General features: G+C 37.1%; 1 protein-coding gene and 1 long non-coding RNA gene across 4 annotated transcripts in view; one reads left to right on the top strand and one right to left on the bottom strand.

Moving 5' to 3' along the window:
- The window catches only part of LOC142077836 (uncharacterized), a 63,524-nt gene extending 55,598 nt beyond the window's left edge, over nt 1–7,926 (top strand). The window contains exon 2 of the long non-coding RNA XR_012672023.1: nt 7,413–7,926. This is a non-coding gene — a long non-coding RNA (uncharacterized LOC142077836). The remainder of the gene's footprint in view (nt 1–7,412) is intronic.
- CWF19L2 (CWF19 like cell cycle control factor 2) overlaps nt 1–20,697 on the bottom strand; it is an 89,527-nt gene that overhangs the window by 8,209 nt on the left and 60,621 nt on the right. For all 3 annotated transcript variants that reach the window (XM_075140062.1, XM_075140059.1, XM_075140060.1), the window contains 4 exons: nt 10,630–10,842; nt 9,358–9,474; nt 4,519–4,674; nt 2,481–2,561 (listed from right to left, as the gene is read on the bottom strand). In XM_075140062.1, coding sequence (XP_074996163.1) covers nt 2,481–2,561; nt 4,519–4,674; nt 9,358–9,474; nt 10,630–10,842 — 567 coding nt within the window. The remainder of the gene's footprint in view (nt 1–2,480; nt 2,562–4,518; nt 4,675–9,357; nt 9,475–10,629; nt 10,843–20,697) is intronic.

Genomic DNA, 20,697 nt, shown 5'->3' with positions numbered 1-20,697 from the left:
GACACCCAGGGGGGAGGGGAAACACCTCTATGGAGAACACACTACCAGAAAACCCCACTACATGACTGGACTTTATCATTAACTTGCCGAATCAGATAATTTAATAATTCAGCCAGCCTACAGAGGAGACACTGGCTATCCTGCCACAAGGAAAGACCCTTCAGTCTGACAGTGAGAAGTGGATTCATTTCTTGCTACAGTATTGCAAGTAATTTCTGTTGTTTCACTGCAACAAGTTATTTTCCGCTCTTTTAATTGTTGAGGATGTTCCCGTACAGATAAGATTTACAAAGCCTCAAATTCATAAGCATTTCCTCTGCTACAGTCCAAATAACTGTGCAATTTTCACAAGGCATGTTCCACATATTGCTTGAAAATTCACTCTAAAAATAATGAAGATTTAATACAGAGGGGCAATGTAGCACAGCAAGAATCATAAAACATTTTAAATGAACTAAAAAACATCAGTAAATAAGGAAAAAATGGGTCAGTGGGTGACACCTTAAGGAAAATCTCAGCTTTATCTTATTTGTGTCCAGCAATGTGACAGATCTGGCTGGGACGGAGTTTATTTTTGTCACAGCAGCCCATATGGTGCTGAGTTTTGGACTGGTGACTAAACCAGTGTTGATAATGTGCCAGCGTTTTGGCTATTGCTGAACAGTGCTTGCTGCCAGGTCAGCTCTCCCAGCTGTGTCCACTCCCAGCCCATTGCCTACCCCCAGCTCCCTCGCTGCGGGGAGCAGAGGGAGAAGCACAGAAGGCCTTGATGCTGTGCAAGGGCTGGATGCTTAGGCTCTGCCTCTGGACACCATAGTCCCAGTTTCTGCACACAATCCACCCATTGGATGATGGCTCAGCCATATCTGACCCACTTTCCAGGCACCACCATCTCCTAATACAACTCTACAACTTCCCAAACCTCAGCTCGGTCTCTAAACTATACTCTCATATCTTCCTAAAGACTACAGGCATTTCTTTTACCCTAAAATAATGTTAAAATCATACAACTGTGTAACAATTTACACTCAGATGCATTTTATTGATTTAAAGAAGTGTCGTGACTTAGTCTGAAAACTGGCCTACCTTCAAATGGGTATATAATACAGTCACAAAAATGTATGGCTAAGAAGATTCTTAAAGAAATCAAATGTCCTGATGCCCTACCATGTGTCAAGAAAATTATACTTCATTTATTTGTGACAGATATTGGCTTTCCCTGTTCTGAAACACCAATGAGCAGAAGACATACCTATTTTGTTGTCTGTTTACATCCACCTTAAGTTTAAAGTCCTCCCTAAGTCCTTGCTACAAATTAATTCTTCTTGCCTGCATCCAAGAGTGCCTGCGAACAACTAGGTACTATCTTCTTTAAAACAATCTCCTATATACAGAAAACTACCATCACATCCCATTTCAGTCTTTTCTTTCCTAGACTGCACAATCCCTAAACCAGTTACTTTAGTTAAGTTTTCTAACCTATGCTCTCCTCTTCTGTAACTGTCTTACAACGCTGTGCCCAAAACCAGACTCAAATTTTCCAGGTGAAGCTTCACCACTTTGAGTAAAGTGACCCATAACTGACTCCCATTACATTTATATGACATTTCAGCTTACGCGGCAGAATAAATTTTGTCTTTTTGCCACATTTGCTACCACTGTTGGCTTAGTTCAAGAGTCATCACAAGATACAAAACCTCTCCTACTATACAGCCACCCAATCCCTTACTCTTTTGCATTTAATTTCTCTCTCTTTGTCATATCAGGCTTCGTGTCTCATTATTAAGACCCATCTCCTCTTTCTCCTAAACTAGAATGTTTTTTTAGTGCAAAGGTGCTATGTTTACTAAAAGACACTTTCAGAAATTAAGTATTATTACTACACAGTAGTAAACTACTTGTGGTAAAGTCTATATACCACAAATCTTTCACCTGAATATTAAAAAGATGGAACAATCTTTGAACCTAACAGTTTCAGCATTATTCCTTTAAGATTTGTATATGCAAAGATGTTTCAGTTTAGTATCCAGAGACAGATAGAGTATTGTTCCTTTGTTTTAGAAAAAAAGACTTATAATGCTATTTATATTTTTCCTTCATAAACTTAGCAACACAAAAGGCTGTTCTAGGTCAATGAAAAAGACACATCACATTTTTTCCAGGAAAGCAATTTGCAAATCTTTGATCTACCTTAATTCTTAAAGTTAATCAAGAAAATTATGCTGGTACATGTCTTCAAAGTGCCAGCTTTGTTCTGAACCTGTGCTTGCAGTCATTCCACCTATTGTTGAAATAAATGGGAACCTTTTCCCTAATGTCAGTTAGGAATTCAGTCACTCTTAATTCTCATCATGCCTATGCTACCTCCTTATCCACTAATCTAATTCTGTTCCCTTTCTTCTCTCTTTGAAACAGTTAATAACAAAAAAAGATGTGAAGAATTTGCTGAGTAATTGTGTTTAATACATTTCATTACTTACAGATTTACGAATATCTTTTGAAGAAAGATCAATTAACTTCTTGTTCACGGACCACTCTTCATCAGACTCCATTATAGCTTTCTGTAAAATCATTTTATCTAAATGTGAAAATAGTCCTTCATACAGCAAGCAAAGAACTAACTTTTCAATGTAGTGAAGTACATTGCACTGCAAGTATCAATTATTTCTTAACAAAGTAACTTTATTTTTGGCAACCTTTCTGATTTCCAGAACTTACTTACTTCATAAAGGCATCGTATAATATCCTCAAACTCACTTAATTCTATTAATCTTTTTTTTTTTTAATTTAACTTTTGCCTGACACGAATTATCTCTAACAAGTCTCAACTAAAAGGTCACATTATCTTTTTAGTAAGCTCATACAAAACCTCTTATGAATTCATTACAGTATATTAGCCTTTTTTCTTTTTTAAACACTAACAGAAGAATCCAGCTTAGAAGGCTGATTGTGCTTAAAAACCTTTAAAGCTGCCTCTGTATCCTCCATAGTATGGAAGTGGGTATAGTGTAGTATAATGTAGGTACCTTTTAAATTTCATTTGCTATGTATTTTAACGCTGGAAACTTCTGAAAGGAAGTTTTATGTGTCATTGCATTAAATCTTGTATTTCGTCTTTCCTTTAGCATTCTGTATCAGAAATAGTGTGGCCAGCAGGAGCAGGGAGGTGATCGTGCCCCTGTACTCGGCACTGGTGAGGCCGCACCTTGAATACTGTGTTCAGTTTTGGGCCCCTCACTACAAGAAGGACATGGAGGTGCTGGAGCGTGTCCAGAGGAGGGCAACGAAGCTGGTGAAGGGCCTGGAGCACAAGTCTTATGAGGAGCGGCTGAGGGAACTGGGACTGTTTAGTCTGGAGAAGAGGAGGCTGTGGGGAGACCTTATCACGCTCTACAACTACCGGAAAGGAGGTTGTAGCGAGGTGGGGGTCTTCTCCCAACTAACAAGCGATAGGATGAGAGGAAATGGCCTCAAGTTGTGCCAGGGGAGGTTTAGATTGGACATTAGGAAAAATTTCTTTACTGAAAGAGTGGTCAAACATTGGAACAGGCTGCCCAGGGAAGCGGTGGAGTCACCATCCCTGGAGGTATTTAAAAGACGTGTAGACGTGGCATTTAGGGACATGGTTTAGTGGGCATGGTGGTGTTGGGTTGATGGTTGGACTCGATGATCTTAGAGGTCTTTCCAACCTTAATGATTCTATGATTCAGACAGAACACAAGTTTTACCAGCACTTGAAGCACAGCAATGAAATCAACCAGGTGGAGAGTTTCAAATGTGGTAGAAATTACTGCATTGCTGTTCATCATACTGAGTGCTCCACTTCATCATAAACCAATCACGTCATTTATTTCCAGGAAAAAAAAAAATATTTCAAAGAAACAAAATAATTTACTTATAAAAGGCAAATCATGATCCAGTTGCTTAAAGCCAAAAGGCCTCAGTTCTAGGCAGAAGGTTCAATAAGCCCTTCCTTACAGAGTCAGTGGAAAGAGACCAGATAAGCTATAGAAGAAGTCTCTCTCATGCTGTCTAATGTTCATCAGACACATAAGACACACGTAAAATTTGGGCCTACTGAAATAAAATGGGGATGAAACATTATATATGAGTATTTCTTAAAACACTTGACATTATTTTCTCATTTTATGCTTGCCAAGGCACACGTATGGGGTTTTTAAGTTTATACTACAGGACTTAAGTGAGAAGTATTGCAATCCTTACAGCACTTCAAGAAACTACAATTCTCTCATCTTCTTCCAGTATTTGTCAGTGCAGTCAGATTTGAGGCAACTGCACAGTGACCTAACAGCTCTTCCACCGACTAACTGAAAAACAGAATTACCTCACAGGGCGTGTTTTAAGATCAAGAAACATGATTAAAGAATGGATCAAGAAGTAGGATCAAACAATCCATCTTTTCAAAAATAGTACTTGAATATCAAAAAAAGTTTTCCAGAAATAGATGAATTGTGATAACTACATTCAAATGACCTAAGAAATAACACTTTCGTGTACCTTAAAGTAGATTGGAGCCACTTCTCCTACTTCTTTTGGAAGAGGAATGCATTCATATACCATGTGATACCGTTTCTTCATACTCATGTTTGTTTCTAGGAACACACAGTCCAAGTCCTTAGCCTCAAACATTTTCACCAACACATTTCTGAACATCTGTTTAAAGAAAAAAAAAAGCGTAATTTGAGTTAGCTTTTCAAAGCTTTCAGATATGATATTTTATATTATTTCACTAACATATATTATACTCATAATAAACTCATAATAAAATGGATAACAGCAGCAATCATACTAGGAAAATTCCGTATTATTCAACAATTTAACATGAACTGTATTTCCTAAGATACCAAGATAGGAAGTCTAGAAAACTATTGTGAAATACGCACTACAGACTCAGTTTTAATAAATACCACATATTTTTACAGCTGAAATTAAAACTATGTTGAACTTCATAACTGTGATGCTCCATAAAACAATATGGCTTTAACGGTCACTCCCAAGCTTACAATTTCTAAGTTAATATCTTGGCTTGTTGTCGCGGTTCAACCTGGCAGGTAGCCAAACACCACGCAGCCGCTCGCTCACTCCTCCCCCCCGCAGCGGGACGGGGAGAGAATCGGAAGGGTAAGAGTGAGAAAAACTCGTGGGTTGAGATAAAGACAGTTTAATAGAACAGAAAAAGGGAAAATAATAATGATAATGATAAAATATACAAAATGAGTGATGCACAATGCAATTGCTCACCACCCGCGCTGACCGATAACCAAGTAGCGATCGGTACTTCCTGGATCACGCCTACCATTCATATACTGAGCATGATGTCACATGGTATGGAATACCCCATTGGCCAGCTGGGCTGGCTGTCCTGATTATGCTCCCTCCCATCTTGTGTACCTAGCTCAGTCAGTAGGCACGGGAGCCGGCCTTGGACTAGGAGGGCACTTAGCAACAACTGAAAACATCAGTGTGTTATCAACATTCTCCTCGTACTAAATCCAAAACACAGCACTAGGAAGAAATTTAACCCTATCCCAGCCGAAACCAGGACACTTGTATTGACTCTAGATACCATTATCCTTCCACTATTCATTCCAGTTACAAAGGTTGGTTTTTTTTTTTTTTTTTTAAAAAAAAAAAGACATTTCCACTAGGCATGCTTGACCTTTAAGGAAAATATTAACGTTGCCTCCAAAGAAAGCCATGACTATAACCACAATCTTCACTGTATAGAAGCTAACCAAATGCAATATTGTAATAGATCTGGCCTCAGTGTTACCACTTCCCCTCAGATATCAGGTGCTGCACCTATTCAAAGTGTATTTCAGTTCATAATTCTGCTAGCTCCAGTGTCAGGGCCCTGCACACACTCAACAGGCTCTGCAGCCTGTCGTACCTGCTGGGGCTCTGGCTGCCCGTGCAGGTGGGCAGCTCCGACATGGAGCAGCTATAAGCTGGGATCAGACACAGCAGAAAGCACTGGGGAAAAAAGAGCTGTGGGAACTGGGGGCCTGGCCCCCCTTCACTCACAACTGCAATTAAGCTCAGGCCCTCACTTTTAGTCCTTGCCTGAGCTAAGTTTCAGGGATGCCTATGCCCAGCCATGTGCCTGGCTGATCTTGACCCCGACTTGCTGACTTGACTTTGAACTTAACTCCTCACTGCAGGCTTGTCTGGCCATCACTGGGCTGTGGCTGACGTGTCTGCCGACATGAGACCTGCTCTCTTCTCCTGGCTCAGGTACCGTGGGACTGCGCCTTGCCAGTGAGGTGACACTGCCTTGCCCGTCACCTTCCACCCACTCCTGCCTTGCCTGCCCGGTGGAGCAGCCCGCTCTTGCTGCTCCCTGACTCTTGGCAGTTGGTATTTGTATCCAAGATATGCAAGAGCATCATTCTAGAGCTGACAATGTAGATGCTGAACTAAATTATCAAGCACAAGGGATGATTTCAGAGACTCATTTGGACTCATTTTCAAATGCACAAAAGACCTGACTTTGTGACAGGGTGAATGTTTCCAAAAGCGTCTCAGGATCTTGAAAATTGCTTTTTTAAAATGAAGATCTTTGTGTTATACATGCTCCCTATACCATTTCCACAATGTAAGCCAAGAAATCACTGAAACTATACGAGCCTCATAGACCACAGGTACCATAGCTCAACAACTCACATAACTCATAGGTTGTCCTTTTTGAATTGATTTTTTTTTCAATTAACAACGCTTAGAAGTACAAACAACACAATTGAAAGGCTAATCCCATCTAAAAGTTTAAGATTTCCTATCTTAATGTAAATGGAGAGTTGATGAATCAAACTAGCATAAGCAAATACACATATTCATAAACATCAGCAAGTACTGAAGTAAAACAGATGGAAAACAAATCACTACCAGGTTTTCAATGTGACAGGACTAGAAATTGAGCTCTTCTCCCCACCCCTTTGTCATCTTGCACAGTATAAATCAAACTAGAAGTCTGAGAAACTTGGCCAAATATGTATCTTAACCAGATATTTAAGCTCTCCAAAGCAAGCCCTTGTGCCCTGAATTTTTCCTCACAAATAAACTGCTCTCTAAAAATGCTACCACCACCCCTCTAAAACAACCGATGAAACACAGCTAGAAGATACTGCCCAGTGAATAGATCACTGTACCATGACTGACACAGGACTTTACTGCGCAGTGCAACAGACAACTCTGAATTAACAGCTTGTTGTCTTCTTCCCCTCACCACGGCCCCCAGACCTCTACTTCTGAAAAACACTAAAGCAAGCAACTGTGGTGAGATAAGAGAAACATTAAACCAAAGGTTGGGAAGGACTACTACTTACAGTTGCTACCCCATAATATCAATTGAAATACAAATCCACTGAAAAGCCTAGAATACCTGCAGATGTTAGCTAACGTTTCCCAGACTGCAATTTCTTGTTTTTAAATACATTGCACTTTTCCTTCAAATTCTGAGCGGGCCAAAACATCAAGAATAATTAGCACTGGAAAGGACAAAACCATTCATAAGAGCAAATAAGAGGGTTTGGCTTATGCTCGGATGCACACGACATTTATCAATGTAACAGTTCAGGCAATACAGAACTTGTAAAGATTTATATCTTTTCATATTAAAAAAATTACATGTGTATTTACTTTGGCAAGTGAGCACATCAGTCTAAAACACACAATGTGTTAAATTCAAGTGCCTGAAGGCATACAGTATAAAAGAACCCTTCTTGCTTTATTCCAACATATCTTAAAAAAAATCCCAGCAAAAATAGTTAGCTAAAGCATGTGCTCTATATTTTATGAATATTTAAAGTGTGATTTTTTTTTTTCCCTCAACAGCAATATAAAATATGGCTCTGGCATCAGAAAGTTGGTTTAGTCACTGAGTAAATGTATGCTTATACTTCTGCTAAAGCCTTCCAGACTCCTCCTACTGAATTACATCGAAGCTGAAAAAAAAACAATCTGTGTCCATCACCTCCCAAAGTACTTTGTTGCAAAGAAATGTTTAAACTGGCTATGAATGTACCTACAGGGTCAATGGATAATGGTTTTAGCAACTAGTTTGATTTTCTAGAAAGGAAAAGACTAGCGTTGAATACAGGAACTGCATTTGCTTCTCTTTTCTTCATCCTATTTTCCTTCTCATACAAATTTAGAAAAGTTATCATCTATTTAGTTAAAAGAGGTTAGGATAAATAGAAGATATAGAATAAACATATTTATCACTTTTCCTCATCCTCTGTTGTTCCTCCTGATCCCTACTTGTTGCACTTATTTGCTTCTTATCCAACTTTCTTAGGCATTTCTGTCATATACAAAAGAACTCCTTTCCCTTCCAGCTTGGAAGGAGTGTAATTTACTATGAAACGCTGCATAAAAATTACGTCAGCCATGAGAATCAATGCAGGGAGCAAATTAGAAAAGTCAAAGAGAATTCATCTGCCAGGCTTGAGGCAAGATCAACTTTACTTAAACCATTTCAAATTCATGAATTAACCTGCTTTTAAATCTAAGTAACTGCAAGCAACAAAGTCTTTCTCTAGTCTGAAATAGTATCCAATATTTTGATATAAGAGGTTCCAAGTTATTTTCCCCTTGTAATAATCCTGATGGCGGGGCAGGGAAGACCAATCACTGTCAACCTCTTAGGCAGAACCTTGTTACATTCCTCCCTTGATTTTCCCTTTCCAAAGAAAACAGAACTCAAAACTTTCAAACTGTCTTCATAAGAGAGCTGGAAAGCATGACCCATCACGCTTGGCACTTTATTCCAGTAATTCTTTTCAAAAAAGTAGGAAATTGGATTCTAACAGGGACCTCACTGATTTGAAGAAGAATGAGATCTCTCTCAATTGACATCCACCCAAAACCCAGATTAGCTTAAAAAACCTGAAGATATGTAAACAACATATCTTCAGCTTTTGTTTCATTATAAGTGATTTTTCTGCCCTGACAATCCTTTTCTTTTCCTTAGCACTTCTAAGGAAATCCTAACTGCCAAACCAGTTATTCCACTTTCTGTAAGGGATCAGCTGTACCTACGTCACCTCTGAGAGATGTTCCTCTAATCTGGTTTCAAAGACCTCCAACAACAGAGGTTCTGCAGCATTCCAGGCAACTTTTTCTTGTGCTTATAAATCAGAACTTTTCTTCAGTATTTGGCCTGCATCTCTCTTTTTCAATTTTTGACCACAATGTGAGAATGTTCTGCCCCTTAGTGGAATCAGAAAAGAGCTGCCAGGCTGCAAATCATGAAAATAGGTACTTACGACAAGTATATTATTATTCAAAACAACATTATTTTACAAAAATGTTAGAACATGAGACAGTTTCTCAACTGACCTGGATTTCTTCCCAGATGTCTTCATCCAAAAGAGTGGCTGCAGTATGGTGCTGTAGAGGGGCTATCAGGCAGTGACCTTCAGTAAGGGACTGGTTGCTTGGTAGAGACAAGTATACCTATAAAAAGCAAACAAAAACTAAAGTGCCCATTTTTCTAGTGTTAAAAACCTTCCCGTTGCTAAGGCTAACAAATACATCATTTGCTAAAATTCAAACAAATAGAAGCCATTACCTTCTAATTACAAGATGGTATTAGTAATTGTAGTGTTTTCAAAAAGGTCCCATTATCCATCAGTAGCTCCAATGAACTAGTAGTATCCAGACAGCAGCTCCACCAACAAGGCAGTAATATCAGACTTATAGACCAACCAGTATCCTAACTATTATGAAATCACACTGTTTAGACCATTACAATACATTTTTAATATATATATCTGTATGCATTTTAATCAAATACAATATATATTAAAAACGCATACAGATATAGATATATCTCTGTATATATATCTGTTAGATATATAAACACATACAAACACACACAAATACATACCTGTATGCATTTTTTTAATATATATATACACATGTATTTTTTATATATATATATATATATATATAAAAAATCTATCCATACAAAAAAATAAGTGCAATGTACCATAATATGTATTTATGCATTTAATTCCTTGGCCTATAAAAAGTTTCAAATCAAATGAAAACCATCAATAATAAATGAAAACTTCGGAGAAAGAATGACAAAAAAGCCTATACCGAAGGCTTTTTTCATATGTTATAAATCCAAATATTTATGCAACTTTTAAAAGCATTAACAGAAACAAGAAGGCTCCCCGTACCAAATTCTGTCTATTTCAAAGGATTTTAGGCTTAAAAATGGAATTCAACTTAATTTTCTTTGATATCATTGAGACCATTCTTCACCAGTTCAAATTTCCTCCAGTGCAGTAATTTAGTCTTCCACAAATCCACATACAGTCTAATCTCTGCACTCAGATCTTTCATTATTGCTCCTGTCTTCCACAAATCTGAAGTTCTGATATCAAAGATTAGCTTTATAATTTATTACAAATTTATATCTTTTTCTCCCTCACCCTTGAGGAATTTGTGAAATCAGTTGGAAGGGCAAGGAAAGTAAGATGCAGAACAATAAATCATTTCATAGAAGCAAGTTTGTTCTTAATCTTAGGTACTCTAACATTAACACTGCCTTCCTTTATTTCTTTTTTTTTTTACATTTGTGTTAAATTGCTATTTTCTTACCTTACTGCCAATTGCAATAATAAGATGTTTAGAAAGTTCACTGCTATCAAAGCAGTATGGGCACTTTTCCATGCGTGCAGCAAGCTGCTGGTGCTCATGTATTGCTTTTCTTCTTTGTATTTCTTCCTCTTCCCCACTGCGTGCTCTTTTGGCTGCTTTGGAAACAAACATGTCATCCAGAGTGTAGTAATCTCTGTCAGTTTTTTCCATGAGCTGAAAAGATATACAGAAAAATTGTGTGTATATATAAATAAGCAAGAAAAAATACTTAGCTCTTTGTAGTATCCTTTATTGAGAAAAGCATAAAATACATAAGCAGTAGCACCACTTCCTTCCATATGGCATCTGCAGCACATGCAATCATCAGGTACATCTCCTGAGAGCAGTCATACACAATCTTAGACAGGTATTAAAATATAAATGTGTGACAGCAGTGAGAAGAGTATATTACCATATTCCATCTCAAGTTAAAGGCTAGGTATTTCAATATTACCTTGACATAACTTCAGTTTTAAATAGATGCACAATTTTTTAAATCATATATTATGAAATATTTTATTTCTGTCTTCACTCTCCTCCTCTCCTATTATGACTATCACTATCCATTAAACCACCTCTTGTGAAATAACTAGACCATGACTCTGCACCTCATAGTCATATTCTGTGAAAACATGCCAACAGTTATGCTCATCAAGTGAACAGTACTAAGCCATTTTGTGAAGAAAACAGTCTTTGACTTCAATATTTAATCTTTCTTGAGTGCACCTGTTGCTAGATATGGATAACGAACACAACTAGCACATTATCAGAAACAAGACTGAATCCAAAACCTGATCCACAGGTTTTTTGTTTGCGTATTAATTGCTACATTTTAGTTAAATGTGCCACATTTAAAAGGCACATTTATTGAAAATACTAAATTTGTTATGAAGACATGTTTGAGGGTCAGTGGTATCTCACAGGATCTTAATAGTGGAAACCCACACAAACTGGATACATCTCGCCTAGATGATATTCGGGAGGGATGGAGTCCGTAGATAGGATCTGGAGGAACTGAAGGTGACGCAAGGTGACAGAGGACACGGTAAGAAGGAGGCTTACGGCAATAGAAACAAGAGACAATGAATGGAGAGGAAAGCAAGAAAAGTACGGGGGTCATGGGATTCAAACCCAAATGACAGTAGATTTCACTAAGCTTCATAACACATAGAGCAGTAATGCTATAGAGAGAGCGAGCTTAAGGCTTTACCAATCTTTTTTTATTTTGATGACAAACAAATCCCATGACACCTTGCCTAAATCAAGACTTACAAGTCTTGATTGTAAAGATTAACTTTTTAAAGGACTTAGGAAAGTATTTCTCCATTTTCTGCTTTGGCTGCTCTACACAACTTTAAAATTATGTGCCATTAATACCCTAAACATTCAACACACATAGCTAAAGCAAATGTAAAAAGCATTCAAAAGAATTTTTTCAAGTTTTTCCTCTTTAAATGAAATCGCAGTGCTGCAATAGTTTTATGCTATACTTGACTGTAATTACCTTGAATAGTTACAGTAATCTCCTTATCAAAATGACAGGAAGAAAAAATATCAAGATTCCTTGATATTGGAGGTGCTGGTCCTTCAGAGTCTTGGCAGATTTATGTATAAGTAGTTTTGCTCCAAGAATTGCTAAGGAAATGGTAGAATTGTCTTCACAACACGTCCTAATATATTTTAGAATACTGACTGGGGTAGCCCTAGCAAAGGACTAATGTTAGCTGAAGGTATTTTGAGGGCATACTGTCATAATTGAAACAGTCTCCAAATAAAAGAAAATCTTCTAAATATCCCAGATGTAGTTTGTGTAGATAATCTCATATGAAAAGAAATTAAGACTTTATTTTGTAGTGTAGATAAGTAACTTACCCCCCCCCCCAAAGACAAATAAGACAACAGCTCTTGCTTTTCCTGAACACTGTAATTCTCTAACACAATAGCTTGTTTTGTATCTGCTCAGTACTTTCATTACCAACTGAGGAGCAGCCTCCTTAACATTACTTTATTTAGCTATAATGCACTGCTTATGTGCATTTCCTACTGGAAGCCACTGCAGACTAGAATCAGCCGTTTAATAGTTCAACTCTGTTCTTGTTCCGGTTTACTACAGTGCTGTAATGTGTATTTAAAATAAACAGGAGATTCCTGAGCTGTAGAAAAAATATTTAGTGGTTTGGATGTCAAAAATCAAGTCTGTGTTCTTCTGTCACACAAGCATAAGAAAGGTAAAACTGGAGCTTCAGTAGAAGAAACACCAATAAGCACTACCTACAGAATGCCACCATTTTGTTATTACCAAAAGTAAAGGTTTACTTTTTTTTCCCCAATTAAAAAAATACACATGAAACAAGACAGCTGGCAGACTACAAAGAAAAAGAAGAATGGAAATCAGAACATCTTGGATATCAGGAGTATCATATGCAGCACAGAATACCATTACTGTTTTGGTTTGCTTACACTTAGAAGTAGTCATGGAAATTCCTGGTTTGCTATGCATGACCTCTTTTAAATAGTAGTACTTTTCAAAACACCTTAAAAATACTCTACAGATCCTCTTACACAAGTCCCTTATGTCTCAGAAAAACAAGTCAAGAATTCTATCTAGTGATGAAATAAATATTTATCTTATTAAATGGGCTGGATGATTTCTTTCTTCAACAGTGGATAAAGTGCTATATACAATAAGCCACCAGGAACCCAAAAGAGAATGCTCACCTAAAAAGCAGTAAACTTTAAAAAAGTAAGTGCTGTGTAAAGACCAGATTTGGTTTCTCCTCATACAGTCATGACCAACAGAAGATCAAATGGTAATTCAGTAAGACCAAAAAGAAATTATGTTGCTGTTCTTCAGGAATTGTACTTTTCTGCATCATGTTCGACACAACATGAAAAAATATTCATAATTCAATGACTCAAACCTAAGAGTAGGTCTGAAGCAATATAAAGTCCAATACATGACCTTTAGTGGAGTCAATGAAAACAAGCACAATTCAGGAGACTTAAAAAAACAAGCTACAAATGCAACAAAAAAAAGGAAAAGGAAAAAACAAACCAACCAACCAGCCATTAGCACAAGTTGGAGTCACCCAAAAGAATGGTGAGAAAGATTCCCCAGTTGCACGAAAGAGTTCTCCTAGTGCTTCCTGGAAATCCAACTGTAGTATTTCAGAATTCAAAATTAAAAGTTCTCAAAGTGAAGGGAAACACTGGAAAAGACTAAATAATACCATCACTTCTAATATTACTAAACAGGCTACATATACATACGTAGAATCATGCACATATATGACTTGTTCAATGTAAGCTCTTAGTGCAGCCTGGATCCCACCCAAGGTCTGTGCATCAGGCTAGAGTAAGTCAAAATTACAAAAAATTTGTAAATTTAAAACAAAATTTTTGATTTTTCCTGGAAATAAAAGGATGTGTAGAAGAGTTCTTCATACAGCTAGGGGCCATGGGAGCCAGACAACATTGTACTTCCGGTTTAAGATGTAATATAAGTTGGTCAACAGAATTAGATGAAGCACATTGGGGAAGGAAGTAAAATAAACATAAGATTACTTTGGAGAAGTAAAGGAATAAGAAAAGGTAGGTAGCAATGCAGCATTTTAGGGAGAGAAGCCACAGTAAAGGGATATTTAGAGAAGAGTATTCACAGATCAGGTTCAGATTATCTCTACCACAGAGTCTCTACCAGTAACAAAATTATAGATCCCATTGCAATACTAACAAATAACAGAAAATAATAAGGAATGCAAGGCAGTTCAAGAAACCAACATCCCAGCTTCAAAGACATTAAATAAGTGCTTAAAATAAGCAGAGTGTAAAAAAAGAAGTTATTTTAAACATTTCAACCTGCTTGTGTGATTAAAAAAGCCTACTCATTAATAATTCATGTCCAATTGGATGCTCTTCAAGCACTATATCCTTCTCTTGCTGAAGAAAAACAGACAAGGATAAAGTGGAAAAATGAGGGGTTATTTTTTTCCCCTTTTTCACACCTTTAAGGAGAAGTTTATGAGACCTTTATTCAAGCCATAAGTCTAGCACATCAATGCACAGTGCCACTATATTGCAGTTCTGAGACAAAGAGACCAAGTTACAGATGGTCACCCTGTCCCTGAATCTTCATTTCTTGCTGTGTTTTATCACATCCTTTAGATGACTTTATAAGAGTGTTAAAACAGCATATATTTTCACCTCTAAAAACAACAGTCATAAAAGGAGTAAGAATTTCTTTGCAACTGCCGTATTACCACAGTGTCCTTCCAACATACCTCGAAACAGTTCAGGAAGTACAGAAACCTAGAAACAGGCAAAAATATCGTCCAGCAAGAATTGTGTATTTCTACTGAAATAAGATATGATATGAATGTAAGTGGGAAAATCCATTCAGCAATGTTTTCTGCCTTAAAAACAAACAAAAAACCACTAAAGACATTTAGTTTGCAGTATTGGAATAGTAGCAATGAACATCACTAACATTCTTTGCCCGTAGCAATGAAAAAAAAAAATGTATTTTTTTAAGTGCATAATTCCTTACATATGATTATCCCTCCAATCCTACAAATGCCAAACATCAATGTGTCAGAACTGAAATAAAATAAAATGTAGCTGCTACCATAGCAGACTAGAGAGTACTCTTCAATTGCTACTCTAAATATTGGCCTTTTTGAAAAGTTATTCAGGAAGAAAATGGAAATTCTCTTTCAAAAAATTTATACTCTTGCTTTCACAATAAGGTGCCCAGTGTGTTCTGCCAATTGCATTATTTGGCTATAACAAAATCTCTCCAAACGAGTTAAAGGGGAATTGAAAGAACAAGAAGAGAGGGTTCTCCAAAATGCCAGAAGGAAAGCAAGTAATCATTTAAAAACCGATTTCTTTCATACATATCTTCTCCCATACAAAAGACAGAGCTAGTACAAATCCAAAGAACAAACTATGCTGATGTATTAGATTTGCTGGAAAGCTGCTGTTCTGCATCAGCTGAAGCATCACACCTGTTAAACGTGAAAGTCGATGCATTCTGGAAGTTGTGTATTTCGTTCCCTCACTGTGCAAGATGCTGCGCTCGCTGTATTTCAGGTGCTGCACAGATATCGGAAAGAAGCAGGTAGTCACTTTTATATATCAGTTTTAAGCTGGGATGTCCCAAAAACACATCACTGAACTGGCTGAAGTTAATATAAGAAATTCAGACATCTATAAAGACAATACACCTGAAGTCCTTGTTTCTACCAGACACTGGCCAAAACCAAGAGCTAACCTAAACTGATGTTCTCGTAAGAGATCATCTCTGCTGTCCCTCGTCTTCTCCTTCCCATTTCACTTTTTTGTTCTGGGCTCATCTGCCACATTCCTCCTTTGTATGCGCCCTCTATTTTCCAACTTTTCCTTCTCTTTTGGCAAGCCCCAGTTAACCAGAGAATACACAGGTGGCTTTAGGACTTTTAGCACCAGGCAAAATGACATAGCCTCCTACACCTCGCGGTGTAGTTGTACAGCTGTGAAATTTCTACCATCCACCTGACAGGGGATCCGTTTTCCACAACCAGGGTGCAGTTTTGGTTTAACCAACAGGGACGGCATCACAGTTTTGCTTGCCCTGGCCAAGAAAGGCCTGTAATACACAAACATTTAAACAGCAGCCAGGGAAGGCATCCAAACTTCTTTCAGGAGCAGATAAAAATCATCCTTAGGGTTCTCATTTGGACAGGTCTAATGTGTGCAAATGTGGCCAAAATCCAAAACACGGAGAGAGATCGCTAACCATTCAGCACAGGAATTCAGAAAGAGATCAGCATCTGACTATGCATAAATGAGAATGATTTGAGAGGGGGAAAAATTACAATGTTGTATTTGCTGAGGAAATCCTTAACATTATAATTAGCATGAATAATATGAATATATTATATGAATAATTTCATTATATAACATTCTTTTCATAAAATAATTGATTTTTTTTTCATTTTTTATGTTACTGAAGCCATTAGGCACCTTGGCACAGGACTACCTCCAAAAGTAACTCTTGTAGATCTGTGTCAGGTACACTCAAGGGTCAGCCTCATTTTTCTCCCAAGTGTTCAGACTGATGGAACTGTATCTCATAGCTTAATTTTAAACTGACTCTGTTTTTCTTACTGCTACAGTAAAACCCCTGGAGTCTCACACACTGCCGGCTGCCTACATACTCCATCTGAAGCGTGCTGCATGTTATATCTCCTATCTCTCCCTCTATTGCTCTTTGGGTGCACCCTTTGGAAAGAAAGCCCTACTAAAGAATTTAATATCATCGTGATACTGAAAGGAAACCTCAAGAGACACCTCCTAATTATCAGGGATTATTCCTATATAACACCCTGAGTACACTTTTTTCCCTCTTCAAATTTCCTCTGAAATTTGGGGATGAAACAGGAAATTCCATTAAACGCAATTAGCACGGTAACAAAATATACCTGCATCTTTCTAGTCTGGGTTATTTTCAGCTTTTTTGTACGCATACTTTTCTGCTTATTTTCTTGTTCTATTTTGTATGCAACTATTGAACTTCTGCTTTTCCTGTTTTCTCACTAACGCAATCATAGTTAAAGTTACTTCCATATAAGCTAATAAAAGTGCATCTGCTTGGAAAATCTGTGAAAAAAAGTCTATAGATTGTATAAAACATATCAGTTTGGTTTTAAATTGTCATGGCAACACTGACGTCTTCAACTTTAAATGACAGAGTTAATATTTGTGGAATGTTGTACTCATATATTTTGGGAACCTTCAATAAACTATTATTTTAGAAAATAAACCTGAGTGACATATGAATACATCTTATCACATTTAAATTTATTCAGCATTTAGCACTTATTATTTACAACAAAATCACCTCAGAAAACAGTCTTTCTGATCTCAAATAGCATTTGGTCAAGCCAAATCAAGGCAGAATTTTATCATGTTAATTTTATTACAACTCCAATCTCCCTATGACCACAGGCATCTGAATTTGTAGGTTTAATTCAACATGTAATTTAGCATATAGGCATTTCCCAAACCTATCATCCCAGTGAAATAAATAATATGTTAAACACATAGTATCAAAGGATTTTAACATATCAAAACAGAGTGCTTTTAAGGCCTGTGACAGGAAAATATTACGAATCATGTTGATGAGCAAGTTAGTTCAGGATTACCTTTGAGCAGCAGAAGTCAAGCAATAAACAAACAGCAGAGTACTGCTCAATGGTTAGGGTCCACGCTCCTTTTTGCTTCAGTTATTTGAAATGAAAACTGTAGATTTTGCTACAATTAGTTATTAGGACAGATAAAATTTTATATGCATGTCAATTAAATGAAATGTAAGCCAAACAAAACATCTTCAGCCACAGAATTCTGCTATTAAAAGTGTGATTAGCATTTAACTTTACAGTTATCCCTGGCCATAACTTAAATGCCTAGAAAAGACTGTCCTGCACAAGTCTTCGTTTGCAACGTATCTTGTAATTTTAACATAATTCATGAAGAATGCCAAATGCTTACGCAGTCATTTAATATGGGCTGCTTCTACACAGTTCCTCCTGTTCCAAGGTTTTCTTTCCTAATGCAGCTGTCACTGCTGTTGATTTGTTTCCACATGCAGGAAGAGCTTTAACTTTGTGTCCACACAATATACACAGAAAGTTGTTTAGTGCATTGAACTGAAATGTAACATAACACAGAACAAGGTGTTTGAAATTATTTTCTCTTGGGTTTTCATATTAATTATTTTACAGCAAGCCATGCACATGTGTAGATCTTTAAGTAAATGTAAAAAGCAACCGCGCACCAGAGCTTTGTTAGAGTTCTATCATGTCAGAAGAAAAAGGTTTATTACATAATAGTAGCAGCAGCAACATTCTGCTTTTTTCACTTTAGCTTTTCAAATGTTTCTAGACTATTATTTTGGTTTGTGGTGATGGAAATGGAAAGATGTGCAACAGGCAGTTTTGCACAACAAGTAAATGTAAGTAAAAATGATAAGGCTGAATGCAATTTTCCATTTTACAGACTTCAGAACCAAGGAAAGGCAACATGCAAATTCCCTTTTTGCAAACCTGTAATACCAGCATATCTCTTTACTAAATCCATAAATGAAGGACAGCATAACTAATATAGTTCTGTATTTTTCATTGCTTAAATTCATGTTATGGATTACTGCAGAGATTTTTAAATAAAATGAGTCTATGGCCAAAATTTAAATTGTCTGATCAACAACACAAATCGGTCTTTCTCACTTTCTTTTAGTAAAACGTAATCAAAAAGAAAAAACGATGCCTTAGTAGAATTTATGCATACAAACAGAAGGTAATTTCTATTGAGGTAATGTTCTAGAAATCAGTCTCTATACACCCACAAGCATCTATTGACATAAGTGAAAGGATTACATAAGTCTTAAGAGCACGAATTTGGGAAAATTGAACTACTTACAACAGTCAAGGGCAGAAGGAACTACAGACAGGGGACTCAAAGCTATCAGTAGTGAAAACCTAAGACTTCACACATATTTTGTACTCTAAAACTGGCAGGAAAAAAAAAATCAGTTTTCAAATATTTTGTTGATTTTTTTTGTATCCTATAGTCATGCTTCTGTAGCAGTGAGAACCTAATCTGCTTTCCAAGCTGAAGAAAGAAAAAAATAGAAATCAGTAACTTTAAACAGGTTTCTTTTTACTTTAGGCATAACAGTGAAATATGAAAGAATCAGACTAGACTTTAAGGCCTGTTTTTTTCCATGTATCAAAAAGATTAGTGTTGAGTTTTTAATTTTTGTTTTTAAAAAAACGCTTTTTCATGACTGAAAATTAAAGATTTGAGGCTTTTTCATGATATTCATAAGTTTGACATAATAGCATGCATGGGACAGCTGTGGGAGAGGCTGTATTTCAAACTGCTTGAGGTAACTGACGTCCACATCAGCCTGCTGTGAACAGAAGCACAAATGTAAGAGTAGATAAGAGCCTCAAGTACAACAGGGCTGTATTAGAACCACAACTAGAAAAAGAAGAATGGGTAAGAGGGGAATGATAAATTGGAATTTGCTTTTCATCTAAATTTAAAACCTAGGCTCAACAGGCAAACAAATAGCAAGGAGATGGCATATTCCTTCATTCTGATCTCGTGGAGCTCTTGAGAAAAGGAAACTTTACTGGTGGGAAAAAGACTTGTAAGGACAAGTATGGTTTGACCATAACAGAGGTTTAGTCTGTGAATCTGAGTGGGAGTCAAGCACAAGATAACATCATATAGACCTTCATTTGCCAATGGGATTAGACAGAAGTTTCATTAGATAGAGGTTTCATTGGGTCTATGTACTGACGTTTCTTCCAAGTATCATTTAAGAAAGTAAATCCTTTTATGAATTATATCCTTCTATTTCAACATCCCCGTCTCCCTTTACAGAAATGCAATTACGTCATTATCTTCAGAGATGCATAACAACTAGCCTGTATATCATTTGAAATACCATTAAAAAACTAAATATCAGGAAAGTAACATTCATGTGGAGCGGAGCATCCAGCTGTGCAAAAGCCGGAAAATATGCTGGTCTGTCTTTGTCATCCATTCCCATTCGTGAGAGCAGAGCCCATTTCCTCCGCCCTCACCAGCCGTGCGGCTGGAATTTTCTTTTTGGCATAGTCTGGGAAAGTGATAAAAGCCCTGGGAAAATCCATGAAGGAAATAATAGTGCTGTAGCCTACATGCTTAGCAGTAACCACGGCTAGCCACAGCCACAACTGCAAGGGGAATTACACTGCTGGCTGGTCCAACACATCATGGGAGTAGGAGCAAACATGCTGCACAGGACTAAGGTGATGAAGACAGGGAGGGTTCAGGCTCCTCAGTTCACAGTGGTAAATTCACATTGGTGGCAATAAGAGTGATGACACTGCATAACCAAAGAGCTGTAAGGACTGGAGAGCCACCTTGCTGCCAGACACTGAATATTCACTACATGAACAAGATACATACAATATGGAAAAATAATCTAACTATAAGATA

The sequence above is a fragment of the Calonectris borealis genome, chromosome 1 (genome assembly GCF_964195595.1).
Source record: "Calonectris borealis chromosome 1, bCalBor7.hap1.2, whole genome shotgun sequence".
In the NCBI taxonomy this organism is placed as follows: Eukaryota; Metazoa; Chordata; class Aves; order Procellariiformes; family Procellariidae; genus Calonectris; species Calonectris borealis.
This window is presented reverse-complemented; position numbering and strand designations above follow the sequence as displayed.